Source organism: Hemitrygon akajei, chromosome 27 (genome assembly GCF_048418815.1).
Source record: "Hemitrygon akajei chromosome 27, sHemAka1.3, whole genome shotgun sequence".
NCBI lineage: Eukaryota > Metazoa > Chordata > Chondrichthyes > Myliobatiformes > Dasyatidae > Hemitrygon > Hemitrygon akajei.
The window spans coordinates 54,902,660-54,926,035 of record NC_133150.1 but is presented as its reverse complement, the minus strand read 5'-3'; the positions used below and the strand labels follow the sequence as shown (position 1 = coordinate 54,926,035).

General features: G+C 47.3%; 1 protein-coding gene across 2 annotated transcripts in view; it reads right to left on the bottom strand.

Moving 5' to 3' along the window:
• Positions 1-23,376, bottom strand: part of LOC140717439 (kin of IRRE-like protein 1) — a 172,801-nt gene that overhangs the window by 67,439 nt on the left and 81,986 nt on the right. For both annotated transcript variants that reach the window (XM_073031037.1, XM_073031036.1), the window contains exons 9-10: positions 20,795-20,921; positions 1,857-1,957 (exon numbers count right to left, since the gene is read on the bottom strand). In XM_073031037.1, coding sequence (XP_072887138.1) covers positions 1,857-1,957; positions 20,795-20,921 — 228 coding nt within the window. The remainder of the gene's footprint in view (positions 1-1,856; positions 1,958-20,794; positions 20,922-23,376) is intronic.

Genomic DNA, 23,376 nt, shown 5'->3' with positions numbered 1-23,376 from the left:
GCCCTCTAATCTAGCCAGCCAGAGCACCACTGTAATATTTTCTCTGACAAGCAACGCAACATCTCCCCTTCTTGTCCCTCTGATTCTATCACACCTGAAGCAACGAAATCCAGGAATATTTAGTTGCTAATCACACCCCTCCTGCAACCATGTTTCACTAATCACTACAACATCATATTTCCAGGTATCAATCCATGCTCTACGCTCATCCACCTTTCTTACAATGCTCCTAGCATTAAAATAAATGCATTTAAGAAATTCTCCACCTTTTCCTCTCTGTTTTTCTCTAACAGTACAAAGAACTTTACTGTCTTCTTTTTCTTCCTTCTCCCATACATCTGTTCCTACACCCTGGTTCCCCTCACCCCTCATACCTAGTTTAAATCCACTGAAGCCTCTATAGCAAACCTACCTGCAAGAATATTTTCCCCCTCCAGTTCAGATGTAAACCGTCCCGCCAGAACAGATCCCACCTTCCCTGGAAAACTGCCCAATTATCTATAAATCTGATGCTCTCCGTCCTGCACCATGTCTTCAGCCACATGTTGATCTGCACTAGCTTACTATTTCTAAACCCACCTGCACGTGGCACTGGTAGCAATCCTGAGATTGTTATTCTGGAGGTCCTGTCCTTTAACTTGTCACCTAGCTCCCGAAACTCACCTTTCAGGACCTCCTCACTCTTCCTACCCATGTCATTGGTCCCTACATGGACCACAACATCCGGCTGCTCACCCTCCCTCTTGAGAATACTGAGAATTCGATCTGAGATATCGTGGACCCTGGCACCAGGGAGGCAACAGACCATCCGGTATTCTCGATCTCTTCCACAGAACCTCCTATCTGTCCCCCTAACTATTGAATCCCCTATCACTACTGCTCTCCTCTTTTCCCTCCTTCCCTTCTGAGCTGAGGGTCCAGTCTCAGTGCCAGAGATGCAACCACTGCAACTTGTCCCTGGTAGGTCATCCCCACCAACAGTATCCAAAACGGTATACATATCATTGATGGGAACGGCCACAGGGGTGCTCTGCTCTTCCTGTCTATTCCCCTTCCCTCTCCTGACAGTCACCCAACTACCTGTCTCCTGACTCCTAGAGGTGACTATCTCCCTGAAACTCCTGTCTATTTCTGCCTCTGCCTCACAAGTGATCCGAAGTTCATCCAGCTCCAGCTCCAGTTCCCTAACACAGTTTGTCAGGAGCCACAGCTGGATGCACCTTTCGCAGGTGTAGTCATCAGGGACAGCTGTGCTCGCCCTGACTTCCCACATACTGCAAACGGAGCACTCGACAGCTGCCTCCATTACCTACTAATCTAATTAGATTAATTAAAGGAGCTTACCCAGCCTTACCTCACCTGGAGTGAAGTTCGTACTCAGCCTCTGCTCGCTATTTAAATTCTCCCGCTGCCTCACAGGCCGACTTTCACACGCTTGTGCAGTTGTGCCCCGTTCAAACCTCGCCTCTGCCTGTTCTCGTCGAAGCCTAATTGAGCCAAAGCCGACCCACTCTGCCTCAGTCCACTCCGACGATGGCCGCTGTATATGGCGGTCTTTCTTTTTAAACCTTTGGTGCGCTACACTCTAAGTGATCTATGCTCTAAGTTCATCACCTTTACTGATAATACTCTAAGAACAGAAATAAACATATTTCAACACATCCATCCCATGTCTATTGTTTTGCTCCTGTCCATTCTTCCTTATAGACTTGCTGGTAATGATATCAACCTTGCTCTCATTCCCTCTACTTTCAGACCTGGTTTTCTGGTTCAGTGCCATCCCCCTAGTGCCAAACTAGTTTAAACCCTCCTGATTTGCACCAGCATAACTCATGTGACTTAGCAGTGTGACTTACGATGCGGTCTGGGAGAGGCGTGTTTGCGATATAACATTCCACTTGGCCGTAAGAACCTTCCACTGCGTACTGGACAGGGTCACTTGAGATAATTGGAGGACCTTTGGAGAGACAGAGAGAGGGAGGGAGGTTGGATAGAGACAAAACACAAAATTCAAGCTCTTTCTCCCCTTCCTCTTGGCTAATAAACCACCAGCATTTGCTGCACAACATCCACACACTCCTCACACAAAACCAAGAAAGAGAAGATGACAGGCCATTTTTCCTCCTTCTTACTGCACCATTCACTGACCACAAATGATCTGTTACCTCGGCCCCACTTTCTGCATTAATCCCCCCCCCCATCCCCCATCCCCCATCCCTCAATTCCCTCTATATCGAACAACCCAGCAATGTCTTTCTTGATTCTCATCAGCAATGGAGCTCTCAGGACTTCTGGGGGGGCAAATACGAAAGAGTATCTCCTCTGGTTACTCCCCATCTGTGGTAAACTATGTATACCTGTCTGGACATGCCCCTCTGCTGACTGCTCCTGTGGCTCCTCCCACAGACCCCTGTATAAAGGCAATTGGAGGCACTGCTCCTCCCTCAGTCTCTGAGATGCCATGCTCCCTTTTGCTGCTAATAAGAGCCTATCGTTCACCTCCCGTCTCTGAGAGTTATTGATGGTGCATCACCATCTCTATCTGGAAAGGCTAACACTTCACTTTGAGACTTTGAATCCTGGTTCTAGCCACATCAGCTAGGAGCAACACTCCCCACACCCACCCTGTAAACCTTGTTTGAACATTTCAGTGAGATCATGTCTTGTTCTTCTAAACTCTAGAGAGGACAGTTGAAGTCAGCTTCATCCCATAGGCAATCCTGCCATCCCTTTTTCATCCTGGGAATCAATCTAGGATTTACTGCACTCTGTCTGTTACTCATAGATTCTCCATTAAGAGGGGCCCAGGATAATTGGGCAAGGCCCCTCTACTCTCAGAGCCAAACCCTCTCACAATAAAAGTCATCAGACTGTTTCCTCCCTGATGCTGCTGTTCCTTCAAGGTAACATCCAGTGTTCCAGGACACTTACCTGTCTCTTAACACCATCACCATTTTGTTTCACACTGCCTGGAATATATTAAAATGGTTGAGCTTGCACACATTCTACAGATCCTTGCACCTTTACTGTCCCAATACTCTTGGATTATTCCCAACAGTTAAAACCTGCATGTGTCAGGTCAGAATACTGAAACAAACTAATTAGGAGGGCAAAGAGGGGCCTTGAAATATCACAGGCAGATTAAAGGAAGGAAAATCCCAAGGCATGATAAAAGTAAGCAGCAAGATGGTAATGGTGGAGTCAGGAAATGTGAGAGAAGTCTTCTGATGGGGTATTCACCAATGAGAAGGGCATTGTAGTCAGCGATTTCATCTGGGACAGTGAAATTCCAGTGTATATTAACATTAAAAAGGAAAATGTATTCAATGTCTTAGTGGTAAAGATGAATAACTCTTCAGAGCCTGATGAGATGTGTCCCAGGCTGACATGATGCACTTTGGGTAGTCATTCCATAATAAATAGTAGGACTCTGAGGAGCATTGATATATAGAGAGATCTTGAGGTGCAAGTTGATAGCTTCCTGGAAATAACAACACAGTGGCTGGTAAAGGAATGTCAAAATGGTCAAGATGGAACCAGTGAATAATTCCTCAGGTAATATCTTCCAGATCATCAATCACTTCAGCTTTTCCATGTATTCTACTTATTAGAAACATAGAAAACCTACAGCACAATACAGGCCCTTCAGCCCACAAAGCTGTGCCGAACATGTCCTTGCCTTAGAAATTACTGGCTTACCTATAGCCCTCTATTTTACTAAGCTCCATGTACCTATCTAAAAGTCTCAATAGACAATAGACAATAGACAGTAGGTGCAGGAGTAGGCCATTCGGCCCTTCTAGCCAGCACCGCCATTCCCTGTGATCATGGCTGATCATACACAATCAGTACCCCGTTCCTGCCCTCTCCCCATATCCCTTGACTCCGCTATCTATAAGAGCTCTATCTAACTCTCTCTTGAATGCATCCAGAGACTTGGCCTCCACTGCCTTCTGGGGCAGAGCATTCCACATATCCACCACTCTCTGGGTGAAAAAGTTTTTCCGCATCTCTGTTCTAAATGGCCTACCCCTTATTCTTAAACTGTGGCCTCTAGTTCTGGACTCACCCATCAGCGGGAACATGCATCCTGCCTCCAGCGTGTCCAATCCCTTAATAATCTTATATGTTTCAATCAGATCCCCTCTCATCCTTCTAAATTCCAGTGTATACAAGCCCAGTCACTCCAATCTTTCAACATATGACAGTCCCGCCATTCTGGGAATTAACCTTGTGAACCTACGCTGCACTCCCTCAATAGCAAGAATGTCCTTCCTCAAATTTGGAGACCAAAACTGCACACAATACTCCAGGTGGGGTCTCACCAGGGCCCTGTACAGCTGCAGAAGGACCTCTTTACTCCTATACTCAATTCCTCTTGTTATAAAAGCCAGCATGCCATTAGCTTTCTTCACTGCCTGCTGTACCTGCATGCTTGCTTTCATTGACTGATGTACAAGAACACCTAGATCTTGTTGTACTTCCCCTTTTCCTAACTTGACTCCATTTAGACAGTAATCTGCCTTCCTGTTCTTGCCACCAAAGTGGATAACCTCACATTTATCCACATTAAACTGCATCTGCCATACATTTGCCCACTCACCCAACCTGTCCAAGTCACCCTGCATTTTCATAACATCCTCCTGACATTTCACACTGCCACCCAGCTTTGTGTCATCAGCAAATTTGCTAATGTTACTTTTAATCCCTTCATCTAAATCATTAATGTATATTATGAACAGCTGCGGTCCCAGCACCAAACCTTGCGGTACCCAACTGGTCACAGCCTGCCATTCCGAAAGGGACCCGTTAATCACTACTCTTTGTTTCCTGTCAGCCAGCCAATTTTCAATCCATGTCAGTACTCTGCCCCCAATACCATGTGCCCTAATTTTGCCCACTAATTTCCTATGTGGGACTTCATCAAAAGCTTTCTGGAAGTCCAGGTACACTACATCCACTGGCTCTCCCTTGTCCATTTTCATAGTTACATCCTCAAAAAGCTCCAGAAGATTAGTCAAGCATGATTTTCCCTTCATAAATCCATGCTGACTTGGACTGATCCTTCTACTGCTATCCAAATGTGTCGTAATTTCCTCTTTTATAATTGACTCCAGTATCTTTCCCACCACTGACATCAGGCTAACCGGTCTATAATTCCCTGTTTTCTCTCTCCCTCCTTTCTTGAAAAGTGGGACAACATTTGCCACCCTCCAATCCGCAGGAACTGTTCCTGAATCAATAGAACATTGGAAAATGATTACCAATGTATCCACGATTTCTAGAGCCACCTCTTTAAGTACCCTGGGATGCAGACCATCAGGTCCCGGGGACTTATCAGCCTTCAGACTCAACAGTCTATCCAACACCGTTTCTTGCCTAATATAAATTTCCTTCAGTTCATCCTTTACCCTAGTTCCTTTGGCCACTATTACATCTGGGAGATTGTTTGTGTCTTCCCTAGTGAAGACAGATCCAAAGTACCTGTTCAACTCATCTGCCATTTCCTTGTTCCCCATAATAAATTCACCCGTTTCTGACTTCAATGGCCCAATTTTGGTCTTAACTATTTTTTTGCTGTTCACATACCTAAAGAAGCTTTTACTATCCTCCTTTATATTCTTGGCTAGTTTACCTTCGTACCTCATTTTTTCTTGGCATATTGCCTTTCTTGTTCTCTTCTGTTGCTCTTTAAAAGCTTCCCAGTCCTCCGGTATCCGGCTCATCTTTGCTATGTTATACTTATTCTCTTTTATTTTTATACTGCCCTATACTTCCCTCGTCAGCCACGGCCGCCCCTTACTCCCCTTAGGATCTTTCTTCCTCTTTGGAATGAACCGATCCTGCACCTTCTGCATTATTCCCAGAAGTACCTACCATTTTTGTTCCATTGTCTTCCCTGCCAGGGTATTGTTCCATTGAACTTTGGCCAGCTCCTCCCTCATAGCTCCATAGTTCCCTTTGTTCAACTGTAATACTGACACATCCGATTTTCCCTTCTCCTTCTCAAATTGTAGGTTAAAACATATCATATTATGGTCACTACCTCCTAATGGTTCCTTTACCTCGAGGTCCCTGATCAAATCCAGTTCATTGCACAACACTAAATCTAGAATTGCCTTCTCCCTGGTAGGCTCCAGTACAAGCTGTTCTAAGAATCCATCTCGGAGGCACTCCACAAACTCCCTTTCTTGGGGTCCAGTACCATTCTGATTCTCCCAGTCTACCTGCATGTTGAAATCCCCCATGACAACTGTATCATTACCTTTGCGACATGCCAATTTTTACTCTTCATTCAACTTACACCCTACATCCAGACTGCTATTTGGGGGCCTGTAGATAACTCCCATTAGGGCCTTTCTACCCTTAGAATTTCTCAGTTCTATCCATACTGACTCTACATCCCCAGATTCTATGTCCCCCCTCGCAAGGGACTGAATATCATTCCTCACCAACAGAGCCACCCCACCCCCTCTGCCAGTCTCTTAAAAGACCCTATCGTATCCACCTCTATCACTATTGCTGGCAGCCCATTCCACGCATTCACCACACTCCGAGTAAAAAACTTACCCCTGACATCTCCTCAGTACCTACTCCCCAGCACCTTAAACCTGTGTCCTCTTGTGGCAATCATTTCAGCTCTGGGAAAAAGCCTCCAACTATCCACATGATCAATGCCTCTCATCGTCTTATACACCTCTATCAGGTCACCTTTCATCCTCCGTCGCTCCAAGGAGAAAAGGCCAAGTTCACTCAACCTATTCTCATAAGGCAAGCTCCCCAATCCAGACAACATCCTTGTAAATCTCCTCTGCACCCTTTCTATGGCTTCCACATCCTTCCTGTAGTGAGGTGACCAGAACTGAGCACAGTACTCCAAGTGGGGTCTGACCAGGGTCTTATATAGCTGCAGCATTACCTCTTGGCTCCTAAATTCAATTCCATGATTGATGAAGGCCAATGCACCGTATGCCTTCTTAACCACAGAGTCAACCTGTGCAGCTGCTTTGAGAGTCCAATGGACTCGGACCCCAAGATCCCTCACAGTGCCAAGAGTCTTACCATTAATACTATCTTCTGCCATCATATTTGATGGCCAAAATGAACCACTTCACACTTATCTGGGTTGAACTCCATCTGCCACTTCTCAGCTCAGTTTTGCATCCTATCAATGTCCCACTGTAACCTCTGACAACCCTCCACACTATCCACAACACCTCCAACTTTTGTGTCATCAGCAAACTTACTAACCCATCCCTCCACTTCCTCATCCAGGTCACTTATAAAAATCACAATAGACAATAGACAATAGGTGTAGGAGTAGGCTTTTTGGCCCTTCGAGCCAGCACCGCCGTTCACTGTGATCATGGCTGATCATCCACAATCAATACCCTGTTACCGCCTTCTTCCCATCTCCCTTAACTCTGCTATCTTTAAGAGCTCTATCTAACTATCACTTGAAAGCATCCAGAGAATTGGCCTTCACTGCCTTCTGAGGCAGAGCATTCCACATATCCACCACTCTCTGCATGAAAAAGTTTTTCCTCAACTCTGTTCTAAATGGTCTACCCCTTATTCTTAAATTGTGGCCTCTGGTTCTGGACTCCCCCAACATTGGGAACATGTTTCCTGCCTCTAGCGTGTCCAATCCCTTAATAATCTTATAATCACAAAGAGTAAGGGTCCCAGAACAGATCCCTGATGCACCCCACTAGTGACTGAACTCCATGCAGAATATGACCCGTCTACAACCACTCTTTGCCTTCTGTGGGCAAGCCAGTTCTGGATCCACAAAGCAATGTCCCCTTGGATCACATGCCTCATTACTTTCTCAATAAGCCTTGCATGGGGTACCTTAACAAATGCCTTGCTGAAACCATATACACTACATCTACTGCTTTGTCTTCATCAACGTGTTTAGTTACATCCTCAGAAAATTCAATCAGGCTCATAAGGTACAACCTGCCTTTCACAAAGCCACGCTGAGTATTCCTAATCAAATTATGTCTCTCCAACTGTTCATAAATCCTGCCTCTCAGGATCTTTTCCATTAACTTACCAACCACTATGGTAAGTCTCACTGGTCTATAATTTCCTGGGTTATCTCTATTCCTTTTCTTGAATAAAGGAACAACATCCGCAACCCTCCAATCCTCCAGAACCTCTCCCACCCACATTGATGATGAAAAGATAATCGCCAGAGGCTCATCAATCTCCTCCCTCACCTCCCACAGTAGCCTGGGGTACATCTCATCCAGCCCCGGCAACTTATCTAACTTGATGCTTTCCAAAAGCTCCAGCACATCCTCTTTCTTAGTATCTACATGCTCAAGCTTTTCAGTCTGCTGAAAATCATCACTACAATCAGCAAGATCCTTTTCTATAGTGAATATTGAAGTAAAGTATTCATTAAGTACTTCTGCTATTTCCTCTGATTCCATACACACTTTCTCACTGCTACACTTGATAGGTCCTATTCTTTTACGTCTTATCCTCTTGCTCTTCACATACTTGTAGAATGCCTTGTGGTTTTCCTTAATCCTGCCTGCTAAGGCTATCTTATGGCCCCTTCTGGCTCTCCTAATTTCCTTTCACTGAGGCTTTCTATAAGAAGGGTCAGAGCCGTCTCTACTTCCTGAGGAGACTGAGGTCCTTTAACATCTGCCAGACAATGCTGAGGATGTTCTACGAGCCTGTGGTGGCCAGTGCTATCATGTTTGCTGTTGTGTGCTGGGGCAGCAGGCTGAGGGTAGCAGACACCAACAGAATCAACAAACTCATTCGTAAGGCCAGTGATGTTGTGGGGGTGGAACTGGACTCTCTGATGGTGGTGTCTGAAAAGAGGATGCTGTCCAAGTTGCATGCCATCTTGGACAATGTTTCCCATCCACTCCATAATGTACTGGTTAGGCACAGGAGTACATTCAGCCAGAGACTCATTCCACCGAGATGCAACACAGAGCGTCATAGGAAGTCATTCCTGCCTGTGGCCATCAAACTTTACAACTCCTCCCTCGGAGTGTCAGACACCCTGAGCAATAGGCTGGTCCTGGACTTATTTCCACTTGGCATGATTAACTTATTATTATTTAATTATTTATAGTTTTATATTGCTATATTTCTACACTATTCTTGGTTGGTGCGACTGTAACGAAATCCAATTTCCCTGGGGATCAATAAAGTATGTTTGTCTGTCTGTCTGTCTGTTCTTAAGCTCCTTCCTATTAACCTTATAATCTTCTTGATCTCTAACATTACCTAGCTCTTTGAACCTTTTGTAAGCTTTTCTTTTCTTCTTGACTAGATTTATTACAGCCTTTGTACATCACGGTTCCTGTACCCTACCATAACTTCCCTGTCTCATTGGAATGTACCCATGAAGAACTCCACACAAATATCCCCTGAATATTTGCCACATTTCTTCCGTACTTTTCCCTGAGAACATCTGTTTCCAACTTAAGCTTCCAATTTCCTGCCTGATAGCCTCATAATTCCCCTTACACCAACTAAATGCTTTTCTAACTTGTCTGTTCCTATTTCTCTCCAATGTTACTGTAAAGGAGACAGATTTATGATCACAATCTCCAAAATGCTCTCCCACTGAGAGATCTGACACCTGACCAGGTTAATTTCCCAATACCAAATCAAGTACAGCCTCTCCTCTTGTAGACTTATCTACATATTGCGTCAAGAAACTTTCCTGAGCATACCTAACAAACTCTACCTCATTTAAACCCCTTGCTCTATTGCAAATCGATATTTGGGAAAATAAAATCTCCCATCATAATGAAGGAAAGCCTGACTGAGGAATTATCTCGCTCCGCTTGGGAAATAGTGCGAGAATCGAGAAGGCAGGAGATGGGAGGAGGCCGAGAGAAATATATCAGGAAGAGACTGGGAGTTTCCTAAAGACAGTCCTCACCCCCTTCAGAAGAGCCATAAGGTTTGGCTAACTTTAAAAATGTTGAGAAGCTAAACGGAAGCAAAAGTACACGGTGATATACCTATCTCAAGAAATACTTATTATAATGTGGATTTTATATTACTTAGTTGTTATTCTTTATTCGCTCACTTACTCCTTTTTCCCCACCAAAATGAGAATATATATATGTAATGTATGTGTGTGTGTGTGTATATATATATATAGGAGTACACAGGGAAATCTTTTCTGTGTAATGGATTTGTTCACTGACTTTTATGAATACTGCAATGGGGGTCCTCAACTCACAAGTAGGAGGGGTTATCCCCCACAGCTAGACATTTCCTCTAGCTCAATGCAGGGTCATCTACTAGAGACCTCAGCCTTGGAATCACACGGTCGTTGCCATTTTTGTTATTATTTGCGTTTCTTGGTTCTTATTTGTTCAGGGAATAGATTGATTAAGTTTTATTCTAATTTCAATGATACATTGACAGATAAATACAGATGGCTAAGGACAAGGTAAAATTCATTTCTTTTAATGTCAATGGGCTATTAAATCCAATCAAACATAAGAGAATTTTATCCAATTTGGAACAATTAGATTCATACTGGGAAAAATGGTTTAACTACATAATGCCTCATAGGCCTGATTTTATTCTCACAAATCAATGAATCTGTTGTAAAAAAAAAGATCACTCTCTACTTGTACAAGGTTCTTTTGCTTGTTTTTTCTTTCCACTCTTTTCTATAAGTGTGTACCTCAGATAAATACTTTGTGGAGATTTGTGATATATATGATTATATGATATATAGGTACAATGTGTGAAATACATCTTATGGAAATGTTTGATGATGAACTTCAATAAAAAATAAATAACAAAAATAAAAATAAAATAAAATTTCCTATCATGACAACTCTGTTAATATTACACCTTTCCAGGATCTGTTTCCCTATTCTGTTCTTCGATATACCTGTTACTATTGACCCAGTAAAGTTATTGACCCCTTCCTGTTCCTAACCTCCGTCCACAGAGACTCTAGGGCCTGGGTCTTATAAGTAAGCCAGTGCTCTGCTGTCCTCGAGAAAACTTCAAGAAAGAAAAGCAAGCCTGAGCTACCATGAGGAGAAGTTCAGAGAGGAGACAAGGTGCCATGATCGACTACATATCATGCCAATTAAAGCACTGAGGTAGATTGAAACATCCAAGCAAATGCGAAGGAGAGCGAGCAGTTCCCAGAGTCACTTTCCTCAGAGAGGCTGCTGGTTTGAGACACAATCACTGGAGAGGTCACTGGTTTGTCACTGCTGTCATTGAGACCACTGGTTCAAGTCACTTTCCATGGTGAGGCTCCTGGCTCGAGTTGCTGCCTTTGGAGGGGTCACTCGGTCCCAATCTTTTTGCAGATGTTATCAAAATTCTAAGATTTGTGGATTGGACAGTAGTTCAAATTCTTCTCCTTCAGTCCAGTTTTTTCATGTTCTAACCCATTTTTTTCCCGATTGGCAGGCTGGGCTTTAGGTGATCTGTTAGATTTTGTGCAAAAGAGTGATTGGGTGTTTATGGGGTTTGTGAAATTGATTGGCTTCAATTGATTGGGGATTGATGGCTTCTTTCATCTACTTATATGGTTTTCTGTATTCTATGGCTATCTGAGAAGAAACAAATTTCAGAGGTATTCTGCATATATACTTTGTTAATAAAAGAAACCTTTGAACTTTGAATGTTGTATACCTTCAAGATGTGAGGATAAAAGTCAAACTTCAGCTGGATAAAACTCTGGTTAGACCAAATCTGGAGTTTTGCATTAATTTCTGGTTGCCCCGTTATAGGAACAATATGGAGGCTCTGGAGAGAGTGCAGAAGATGCTTACCAGATGCTGCCTCATTTGGGGAGTATTAATGATAAGATAAACTTGGACAAACAGTCTGTTTTCTCTGGAGCGCTGGAGGCTGAGGGGTGACCTGATAGAAGTTGAGAAAATTATGAGTGGTGAGTCAACATTTTTCCCAGGATGGAAATGTCAAATACTAAAGGGAGAGGTTTGTGAGAGGTGGAATGATTACGAACTAAGTTTTTTTTAATGCCATGAGCAGTATGTGCCTGGAATATGCTGCCAGGAGAGGTGACAGAGGGAGATATGATAGCAACATTTGAGACACACATGAAAAGGTAGGGAATGAAAGGGTACAGACCATGTGCAGGCAGATTTGATTAAATAGATTGGCAGCATGGTGGGTGTAGACATAGTGGGCTGAAGGGCCCATTCCTGTGTTGTTCTGTGTTCTACAATATTAAGTCATTGTTAAACAGCATAGAATCAGGCCCAACTTATTCATCCCAACCAAGATTGTTATCCCATGTTGGTCCCTTCTACCTGCCATTTTCATCCAAACTTTTTGCATCAGGACATCTGCCCAAAAGTTTTTTCACTGGCCTCTGGTTGCCCCTCAGTATCATTTTACATTTTACATTTTTCACTTCTCATGGGAGTGGACCTCTGTCCACTTATTTTAGATTTCCCTAGCCTGAGAAAACAAGACTGTCATGATTTTTTACACCTCTATAAGGTCCCCCCTGAGCCTTCTGTGTCTATGAAGAACAGTTCCAGACTATTCAGCATCTCTATATAACTCAGGCCCTCCAATTCCAATGACACTTTTGTGGATCTTCCTGCATTGTCTCCAGCTTAATCAAATCCGTCTGATAGCCTGCCAGAATTGCACACAATAGTCTCATAAAGGAATTTTATTGTATATAAAATAGTGGGTAGGTCTGTAGTCTAGTGTAGTTTTTTTTCTGTGTTGTTTCTATGCAGTTTAGTGTGGTTTTTGTACTGTTTCATGTATTACCATGGTCCTGAAAAATGTTGTTTCATTTTTACTGTGTACTGTAGCACCAGTTATAGTCGAAATGACAATAAAAAGTGACTTGACTTGATATAGAATAGCAGAGCAGAGTTCAAGCTCTTTGGTCTATGATATTGTGCCAAGCTATATAAATCTAATCCAGGAACAATCTAAACCTGCTCTCCAACACACCCCATAACCTATATTTATCTTACGTCATACATTACTGTTCCAATCAAATAATCTTTTAAAGGTCCCTATTTGATCAGACTTTACCACCACCCCCAGCAGTGTGTTCCAGGCATCTACAACTTTCAGTACGTACAGTCAGCCCTCCTTATCCGTGAAGGATTGGCTCTGGGACCCCTCGCGGATACCAAAATTCGCGGATGCTCAAGTCCCTTATTCAACCTGTCTCAATGCGGTGGATCTTAGGACCCAGAGGAACCCCAGACCTTATTTAACCTGTCCCAGTGCGGTGGACATTAGGACACAGTGGCAGAGATCTGAATCCGCAGTGTTTCTGTTCACGAAAATAATCAAGATCACGATTGAAAATAAAGTGGAAATAATAAAGCGATCAGAAAGAGGTGAAACGCCATCGCTCATTGGAAAAGCATTAGGTTACAGTCGGTCAACGATCGGAACAATTTTAATGGATAAGTTGAGAAAGGCTGTGCCCTGATGAAAGCTACAATTATTACTAAGCAACGCAGTGGTTTAATTATTGGGTTTTTGATCCTCACATCAACCGGGCACAGTGGAGAGCGCACTCGATAGTGGTCTGTCACTGGATTGAACTCGGGAAGAAGTTCCCGAGCCTGGCACTGAAACATACGTTCTTAAGTGTTTTATATTCATAGAAAGGTAAAATATATACCATATACTAAGACAAACATTTGACTAACTGACGCTAAATAATTCTGGCTGTACCTGTTCGGACTTACTGAGTAAGAGAACTTATGATTTTTTTCGATCCCGATGCACGATAACCCACGCACATCCTCCCATACACTTTAAATCATCTCTAGATTACTTATAATACCTAATACAATGTAAATGCTATGTAAAGTAGTTGTTATACTGCATTGTTTAGGGAATAATGACAAGAAAAAAAAGTCTGTACATGCTCGAACAACAAGTGTTGGAAGAGCACCTCTGGGTTTTCGTGATTCGCGGTTGGTTGAATTTGCGCATGCGGAATTCGCGGATAAGGAGGGTCGACTGTATACAGTTTTGGATATCGCTGCGGGAGGTGACGTCCCAGGAGAATGCTATGGAGACTGGATTATTGGCACTGAGTATGGGTCTGTGGTGCAGAAGGGAAAGAAGGCAGAAGAGGGGAGTGGTAGTGATAGGGGACTCAATAGTCTGAGGAACTGACAGAGGGTTCTATAGACATGAATGGGATACCTGAATTGTACGTTGCCTCCCAGGTGCCAGGGTCAGGGATTGCATCCACAGCATTTTAGAGGAGGAGGGAGAGCAGCCAGATGGCTTGGTATATATTTTTAGGATGCAAAAATCAGATGCTCTTGAGAATTATGAGGTAACCAGGAAGGAGCTTAAGAAGGGACTTGGAAAAGAGGACATGAGAAGACTTTGATGAGTCGAAGTAAGGAAATCCCCAAGGTATTGAACACATGCATGAAGAAGAGGAGGATTACCACTCATGGATAACAGCAGGATCATACCTGGAGTCAGAGGAGGTAGGGGAGGACCTCAATAAATGATTTGCTTTACTGTTCACCAGTGATTAATGTAAATTCAATATGGAATAGGCTGATGTACTGGAGCATATTAATATTTAGAAAGAAGCGGTGTGGTAACTTTTGAAAAATATTAAAATAGCTAAGTCCCTGGGGGTGGATGGGATATACCCCAGGTTACTATAAGAAGCAAGAGAAGAGCTTGCTGGGGCATTGACAATGATCTTTGCATCCTTCCTGGCCACAGGAATGGTAGAGAGGATTATAGAATGGCAAATGTTATTTCATCACTCAAGAAAGTGAATAGGGATAATCCCGGGAAGTATAGAAGTATAGAAATACAGCGAGTCTTATGTCAGCAATGGACAAACTAATTGAAACAATTATCATCAAAATGATACTGTGGCGACCCACTTCCCAGCGCACTCGAACCGGCTCACAAAGCGGCACGCGCCGGCATTGAGGCAGGGCCCAAAGAGGGCGTCAAGCCTGCTTCACCAGCAAGGGGGAAAATCCCACGCGTGGGACAGGACTGTGAATACGGGCCCCCTACAGCATTCCAGCCCAGGGAGGGCGGGATCAGTAAGGCTTTAAAGCATGGCTGTGAAGTTTGAATAAATCTCTTCTGTAACTGCAGCTCACCGATTCCGTGTCATTATTGCAGCGCTGTGCGTAGCACACCGCTACAATTGGTGACCCCGACAGTCCAAACGATATTTGGACCGGAGATGAACGACACCGCATCTGTTCATGCAGTTTTGTTAAAACTGCCAAGCTTCTGGACACTGCGACCTCACCTATGGTTCCAGCAAGCAGAAGCTCAATTCCACATTCGGCAGATAACCTCGGATGCCACACGTTACTACTACGTGGTGAGCTCCCTCGACCAGGAGATAGCCGCCCAGGTTGAGGAGTTCAAACAATCGCCCCCAGCGGACGGCAAATACACGGAATTCAAAGCCCTGCTCCTAAGGACTTTCGAACTCTCACGGCACGAGCGAGCTGCCCGCTTACTGCACCTGGATGGTTTGGGGGACAGGCCACCATCGGCTTTGATGAACAAGATGCTGTCCCTGGCCGGAGGTCACAAGCCCTGCCTCATGTTTGAGCAGGCGTTCCTGGAGCAGCTGCCTGAGGACATACACCTGCTGCTGTCCGACGCGGATTTCAGCGACCCCCGGAAGGTGGCGGCCCGGGCGGACGTGCTGTGGAAAGCCAAGAAGGAGAGTGGGGCGCCCATCGCACAGATCACCAGGCCACGCTCCTAGCAACAAACCAGACCAGGCCCGGCCGCAGAGCCCGCTAACCCCAGAGGCAGGGGTGAGGAGACCAACGAACAATGGTGCTTCGACCACCAGCAGTGGGGCGCAGAAGCCCGCCGTTGTCGCCCGCCCTGCCAGTTCCCGGGAAATGCCAGGGCCAGCCGCCGCTGATGGCTAAGGCGGCTGGCCATCGGGATAGCCTCCTGTATGTCTGGGACAAGCAGTCGGGACGCCGTTTTTTGGTCGACACCGGAACCGAGATCAGCGTCTTACCTCCGACGAGTTACGACACCCGCAACAGAGAACCGGGTCCCACCCTGAGGGCTGCGAACGGCAGCACAGTAAGGACCTATGGCACTCGTACGGTGCGGCTACAGTTCGGCTCCAGCCGGTTCACGTGGGACTTCACACTGGCTGCCGTAGCCCAACCACTCCTGGGTGCAGATTTTTTGCGAGCTCACAGCCTATTAGTCGACCTGCCAAGGAAGAGACTGGTCCATGCCGAGACCTTTCAAACGTTCTCCCTGGGTGAAGCCCAGTTGCCGGCCCCACACCTAGACTCCATCACTGTCCAACGACTTCACCAGAGTCCTGGCGGATTTCCCATCGGTTCTGGCACAGCAGTTCACGGCAGCCATGCCCAGACATGGCGTACAGCACCACATCCCGACACAAGGACCACCCCTCCACGCCCGTGCTCGAAGGCTTCTCCCAGACAAGCTCCGACTGGCGAAGGAAGAGTTCAAGAGGATGGAGGAATTGGGGATCATACGGCGGTCCGACAGCCCATGGGCCTCCCCCCTGCACATAGTGCCCAAAGCAACAGGGGGCTGGAGACCATGCGGCGACTAACGCAGGCTGAATGAGGCTACAACACCGGACCGCTACCCTGTGCCGCACATTCAGGACTTTGCAGCAAACCTGCACGGCGCATGGATCTTCTCCAAGGTAGACCTCGTCCGGGGATACCATCAAATCCCGATGCATCCAGATGACGTCCCCAAAACGGCACTCATCACCCCTTTCGGCCTTTTCGAGTTCCTCCGCATGCCGTTCGGCCTAAAGAATGCCGCACAGACGTTTCAGCGGTTAATGGACACGGTGGGACGCGACTTGGACTGTGCTCTCATCTATTTGGATGACATCCTCATAGCCAGCAGCAGTCGTCAGGAGCATCTGTCCAACCTCCGTCAACTCTACGCCCGACTGAATGAATACGGCCTGACAATCAACCCAGCCAAATGCCAGTTCGGGCTTGACACCATCGACTTCCTGGGCCACAGGATTACTAAAGACGGGGCAACCCCTCTGCCCGCCAAGGTAGACGCGGTCCGCCATTTCCCCCGACCCAACACAATCAAAGGCCTTTAGGAATTCGTGGGTATGGTGAATTTCTACCACCGCTTCCTCCCTTCAGCTGCCCGAATCATGCCCTGATGTCGGGTAAGGGCAAGGACATTACCTGGGACAAGGAGTCCGCCGCCGCTTTCATTAAAACCAAAGGAGCCTTGGCAAATGCCGTGATGCTAGTGCACCCCAGAACGGACAGCCCTACCGCCCTCACAGTGGACGCATCCAACACGGTGGAGTGCTGAAACAACTCATCGAAGATCGCTGGCAACCCCTGGCATTTTTCAGCAAACACCTACAACCACCCGAGCTCAAATACAGTGCTTTCAACCAGGAACTGTTGGCGCTATACCTGGCAATCTGGCATTTCAGGTACTTCTTAGAAGGTAGGCCCTTCACCGCGTTCACAGACCACAAACTGCTTACCTTTGCGTTCATGAAAGCATCCGACCCCTGGTCGTCCCGCCAGCAGCGACATCGGTCCTACATCTCCGAATACACGACAGATGTCCGGCATGTCTCGGGAAAGGACAATGTCGTGGCGGACGCCCTCTCCCGCCCTAACATCCAAGCCCTGTCCCAGGGGGTAGACTATGAAGCACTGGCGGAGGCGCAGCAGGCAGACGATGAGATCCCTAGTTACAGAACCGCAGTCTCCGGTTTGCAGCTCCAGGACCTCCCCGTAGGCCCAGGTGAGAGGACCCTACTCTGTGACATCACCACCAGCCAACCCCGCCCCGTTGTTCCGGCAGCCTGGTGGCGGCGCATTTTCAACTCCATTCACAACTTAGCGCACCCCTCCATCAGGACTACTGTCCGGATGGTGGCCAACAGGTTCGTTTGGCACGGACTCCGCAAGCAGGTCAGTGAATCGGCCAGAACGTGCATGCACTGCCAAACAGCCAAGGTGCAGCGGCACACCAAAGCTCTGCCGCAGCAGTTCCACCCCACCCACCGGCGTTTCGACCACATTCATGTGGATATCGTGGGCCCCCTGCCAGTGTCGCGAGGAGCGCGGCACCTCCTGACTATCGTGGACCGGTTCACAAGATGGCCAGAGGCGGTCCCGCTCACCGACACCACCTCCGAATCTTGCGCCTGGGCACTGATTGCCACCTGGGTATCTCGCTTTGGTGTACCGACCCACATTACCTCCGACAGAAGCGCCCAGTTCACCTCCAGCCTGTGGTCAGCTATGGCCAGCCTTCTGGGGACACAGCTGCACCACACAACTGCCTACCACCCACAGTCGAATGGACTGGTGGAGCGTTTCCACCGTCACCTGAAGTCGGCTCTCATGGCCCGCCTCAAAGAGCCTAACTGGGTGGACAAGCTCCCCTGGGTCCTGCTCGGAATCCGCACGGCACCCAAAGAGGATCTGCACACCTTGTCGGCCGAGTTGGTGTACGGCGCACCCCTGGTCATCCCAGGAGAGTTCATACCAGCCCCAAGGGGGCAAGAGGAAGAACCCGCAGCAGTCCTGGGCAGACTACGTGAGAGGCTTGGTAACCTAGCCCCCCATACCCACTTCACAGCATGGGCAGAACCTGACCTGCGTACCCAAAGACCTGCAAAACTGTAAGTTTGTTTTTGTACGACGGGGCGGACATCAGGCACTGCTACAGCGGCCCTACGAGGGGCCGTTTACGGTGATCAGAAACAACGGGTCCACATTCATGCTGCACATTGGGGGGAAAGAGGAGGTTTTCACGGTGGACCGACTCAAACCAGCCCATGTGGACTTGGCACAGCCGGTTGAGACTCCGGCACCACGGCACAGAGGCAGACCTCCTAAACAGAGTCCGACCCAGACTGTGGACATTTGGGGGTGTATCGCTGGTTCTGCGGTGGGGGGGGGTTATGTGGCGTCCCACTTCCCAGCGCACTCGAACCGGCTCACAAAGCGGCACGCGCCGGCATTGAGGCAGGGCCCAAAGAGGGCGTCAAGCCTGCTTCACCAGCGAGGGGGAAAGACCGCGCGCGGGACGGGACTGTGAATAAGCGCTCCCTACAGCATTCCCGCCTGGGGAGAGCAGGATCAGGAAGGCTTTAAAGCGAGGCCGCGAAGTTTGAATAAATCTCTTTTGTAACTGCAGCTCACAGACTCCGTGTCGTTATTGCAGCGCTGCGTGTAGCACACCGCTACAATACAAGCATTTAGGGAAGCATAATCTTATAAGTGATGTTCAGCATAGCTTTGTGAGAAGAAGGTCTACCTCACAAGCCTGATTGACTTTTTTTGATGAAGGCAGATTGGCGGATGTGGTGTATATGGACTTTTGTAAGGGGTTTGGCAAGGTTCCATATGGAAGCATTATTCAGAAAGTCAAGAAGCATGTGATCTATGGAAAGTTGACAGCATGGATTCAGAAATTATTTACCCACAGAAGGGAGAGGGTAATAGTAAATGCAGTATATTCTGGCTGGAGGTCAATGACCAGTGGTGTTTTGCCACTGTTCTGGAACCCCTGCTCTTTATGATATTTATACATTACATGGATGAAGAAGTGGAAGGGTGGAACAGTAATTTGTAGATGACTTGGTCGGAGGTCTCATCAATAATGCAGCAGGTTGTTGTAGGTTGCAAAGGGACATGGTTATGATATAGAAGTGGGCAAAGAAGTGACAGATGGACATCTATCGCTTAGCAACTTTACCAAGGCCTTTGATGAAGTGCTGCATGTGAGGCTGCTCAAGATGAAATGTTTAAGGGGAACATGAGGAGAACTTTTCACTCAGATGGTCATGAGAGTGTGGAATGAGCTTCAGCTTATGTTTGGGTTATTGTTGAAGATAAGAGATGAGGAGACATGTCTGCCATCCAATTAGGATGGTCAAAGTGAAGGGGAGGTTTCACTTCACTCCAGGTACAGGTCAATGGGACTAGGCAGAAAAATAGTTTGGAAAAAACTGCTAGGTAAAAACTAGATGGACCAAAGGTGAGGGACACCAAGGTTGGGCTTGGGTTTCTTTTTGTGTTCGACAGAGATGAAGGGAGAAGACACCAGACAGAAGAGGTCATAGGATTCAACCATTGTTTGACAAAGCCTGGGGTGAGATGGATTGAGGATCGGTTATTTGGGGAAACAATGAGCTCCAACTTGTGCACATTGGACTGTTCCATTAAAAAAGGGCTCTTTTCTTTACTAAACCTTTAGTCAAATTAAGAATTATAGAGCTAAATCTTTTAATTGTATGCAGTGTACTGTCTGTTATTTCATGGCATTCATTTGTAACAGGGTAACAAATTACACAGCATCTACACAAACAGGAGGTTTTGGGGTGGGCTCGCGTCTCAATCTCACACGTTTGGCAGGGCTGGAGATTGTCCTCCCTAGACTTATGCAGCCAAGGAAATCAGAGTGTTTCATACGTAAAGAGGAAGGTGTGAGGTGTAAAGAGGAAGGGGAGAGGTAAGAAGGGGAGAAGGTGAACAGGAGGTAAAGAGGAAGGGGAAAGAGGGAGGGAGGGGAAAGGTGAAGGGGAAAGGGGAGGGGAAAGGGATAGGGAAAATGGATAGGACAAAAGAGGAGGGAGAGAAGAAGGGGGTATGGATGTGGGAGAGGGAAATAAGGAGATTAGGAGGGAGGGGAGAAAAGGTAGATGGTGAAGGTGGAAGACCAATGGGGATTGGTGAGGGAGAATTAGAGGGGGGTGGGGAGCAAGAACAAACAATGGGAGAGGGGAGAATGTTTAACTTACCATTGACCTTGAGGGTGACCTCCCTCTCACCAACCCCAATCCGCGGGACAATTGCCTTGCATACATACTGTCCTGCATCAGCCTGGGTGACCGCCTTCAGGTACAGCCTGTTACTGTTACTAAGCACCTGTGCACACCAAGGGGAACCAGTCAGTCTGGGCTCTACCCTCCCTCACATTTCCCACCCATCCACACCTCCAAGTCACATCACACCCTGCCCTCCCTCCCAGACAGACCCCGCTCACCTCCCCCAGATACTCCCCTCTGTTTCCACCCCTTTCCACCCTCAGCTAGGCCCACCCTCCCAGACAACCCCCAACCACTCCTCCACCACATATTATACCAGATTGCTCACCCACCCCCTAAAATGCAGTCTGGATTCCAGTTCACTGACCCACAGGCACTAAACCTCAGTCTACAGCTCCCAACAAGGCTCCCTCCTCCCTGATCCACATCCACTCCCCACACTCTCATCTGTGTCTGTCCTTACACCCAAACCATCCCCACTAGAAATAGGCCAACCAACCAATGGGAGAGAATAGATATGAGATGCAGAAGAGAGAAGAGAGGACAGGAGAAGGGGAACGGGATAGAAGGGAGGGAGTAGGAGTGAAGAGTGAGAAGGAAGTGGGGGGAAAAGGTGAAAGGTGACAGAGAGGGGGTGAGAGAAGGAGAAGAGAATGAGAGAGTGAGGAGACAGAAAGGGATAAAGGGGAACAAGAGGGGGAATGGGAAGGGCAGAGGGAAAGGGAGAGGGAAGGGAAAGAGAAGTGGAGATTGAAGAGGGGAGGACAAGGAAGAGAGGAGAAGAGGGAAACAGGGGTGGGGGAGAGATGGGGAGAAAGGATAAGAGAGATGGGATGGGAGAGGGGGAAAGATGGGAGACAGAGGGAAGGGAAGAGGGAGGGTGAGAGGAATGGGAGAGGGAGGGGAGAGGGAGAGAAAAAGATGAGAGAGTGAGAGGGAGAGAGGGAAGAGGGGAGAGAGAGAAAGGGGATAGGTAGTGAGAGAGTAGATACTGGGAGAGGGGAGAAAGAGAGGGGTAAAGAAAGTAAGGAGTATTGTGAGGGTGTGGTGAGAGATAAATAAGTGAGGGCTCAAGACAGAAGTGTCAGGAGGGAAGGGAGAGTGTGAGATAGGTGAGAAACAGAAGAAAGGAGGAAAGAGGATATGGAGGGATAGAGGGGTGAGAGTGAGGGGAGGGAGAGAGGGATAGAGGGAGGAGAGGGAGAGTGAGAGAGAAGAGAGGGTCGAGAGATGGAGAGAAAGAAGGGAGAGGGAGATGGAGAGTTGAGAGAGAAGGGACAGTGAAGGGCAGATGGAGCTGTGAATTGGGAAGGGGAGAGGGGAAAGAGATAGGGAGCCAAAGTGTGATAGAGGAGACAGAGGGGGACAGAAGGGGCAAGTGATATAGCATGGGTGTTGAGACAGATGAATAAGTGAGGGCTGGAGAGAGGGTGGAAGTGAGGATGTGAGAGACAGTTGAGAGACAAGAGGGGGAGAATGTTGAAAGAATGAGGGATAGTGGGAGGAGAGGGCACAGTTTTAAGGTGCTTGGAAACAGGTACAGAGGAGATGTCAGGGGTACTTTTTTTTACGCAGAGAGTGGTGAGTGCGTTGAATGGGCTGCTGGTAACGGTGGTGGAGGCGGATACGATAGGGTCTTTTAAGAGACTCCTGGATAGGTACATGGAGCTTAGAAAAATAGAGGGCTATGGGTAAACCTAGGTAATTTCTAAAGTAAGTACATGTTCGGCACAGCATTGTGGGCAAAGGGTCTGTATTGTGCTGTAGATTTTTTATGTTTCTATGTTTCTATGAGAGAGTGGTGTAGTGGAGTGGAGAGAGAAGGGGTTAGGAGTGTGAGGAAAGAGGACTGGGGACAAAGGTGTGACAGAGAGATAGGGCAGAGATGGAGGTGAGTAGGGGTGAGAGGAGTGAAAGATTGGTGAGGGGGAGAGATGTAGGAGGAGGAGAGGGGTGATGAGGAGATAGGGCAGACAGTCGGGAGAGAGGGGGAGAGGGTGAGAGAAGGGAAGAGTGAAGGGAGAGAGAAGGGCAGAGAGAGGATGGGAGGGAGAGGGACAGACAGGAGAGGGAGAGGTAGAGATAGGGGAGTGATAGGGAAGATGAAGGGGAGAGAGAGGGGAGACAGAGGGAGAAAGAGATGGGGAGACGTGCAGAAATGGACAGTGAGGGGGAGAGAGGGGATTGGGAGAAATGAAGAGAGCTGATGGGCAAGAAGGGAGAGCAGGATTGAGATGTTGGTTAGAGAGGGAGAGGATATGAGTGAAGCAAGTGGGGGAAGGGGGTGGTGTGAGTGATTGTGTGGAGGGTGTGAGGAAGGAGTGACCAAGAGGGAAGACAGTGTGGGTATTGAGTGGGCTGTGAGGGGATGATATCAGGGGTGCAGTTTGGGGCAAAAGAGGGTGTGAACAGGAAGAGGGGGCAGAGGGAGAGGGCAGAAAAGGGGAGGGTTGTGGAGAGGTTGAGAGGTAGGGGTGCAGAGCATGCAGAGTATAGAGAGGGAGTCAGGAGTGAGAGTGGGAGGGGGGGTGGAAGGGACAGTAAGGGAAAAGATG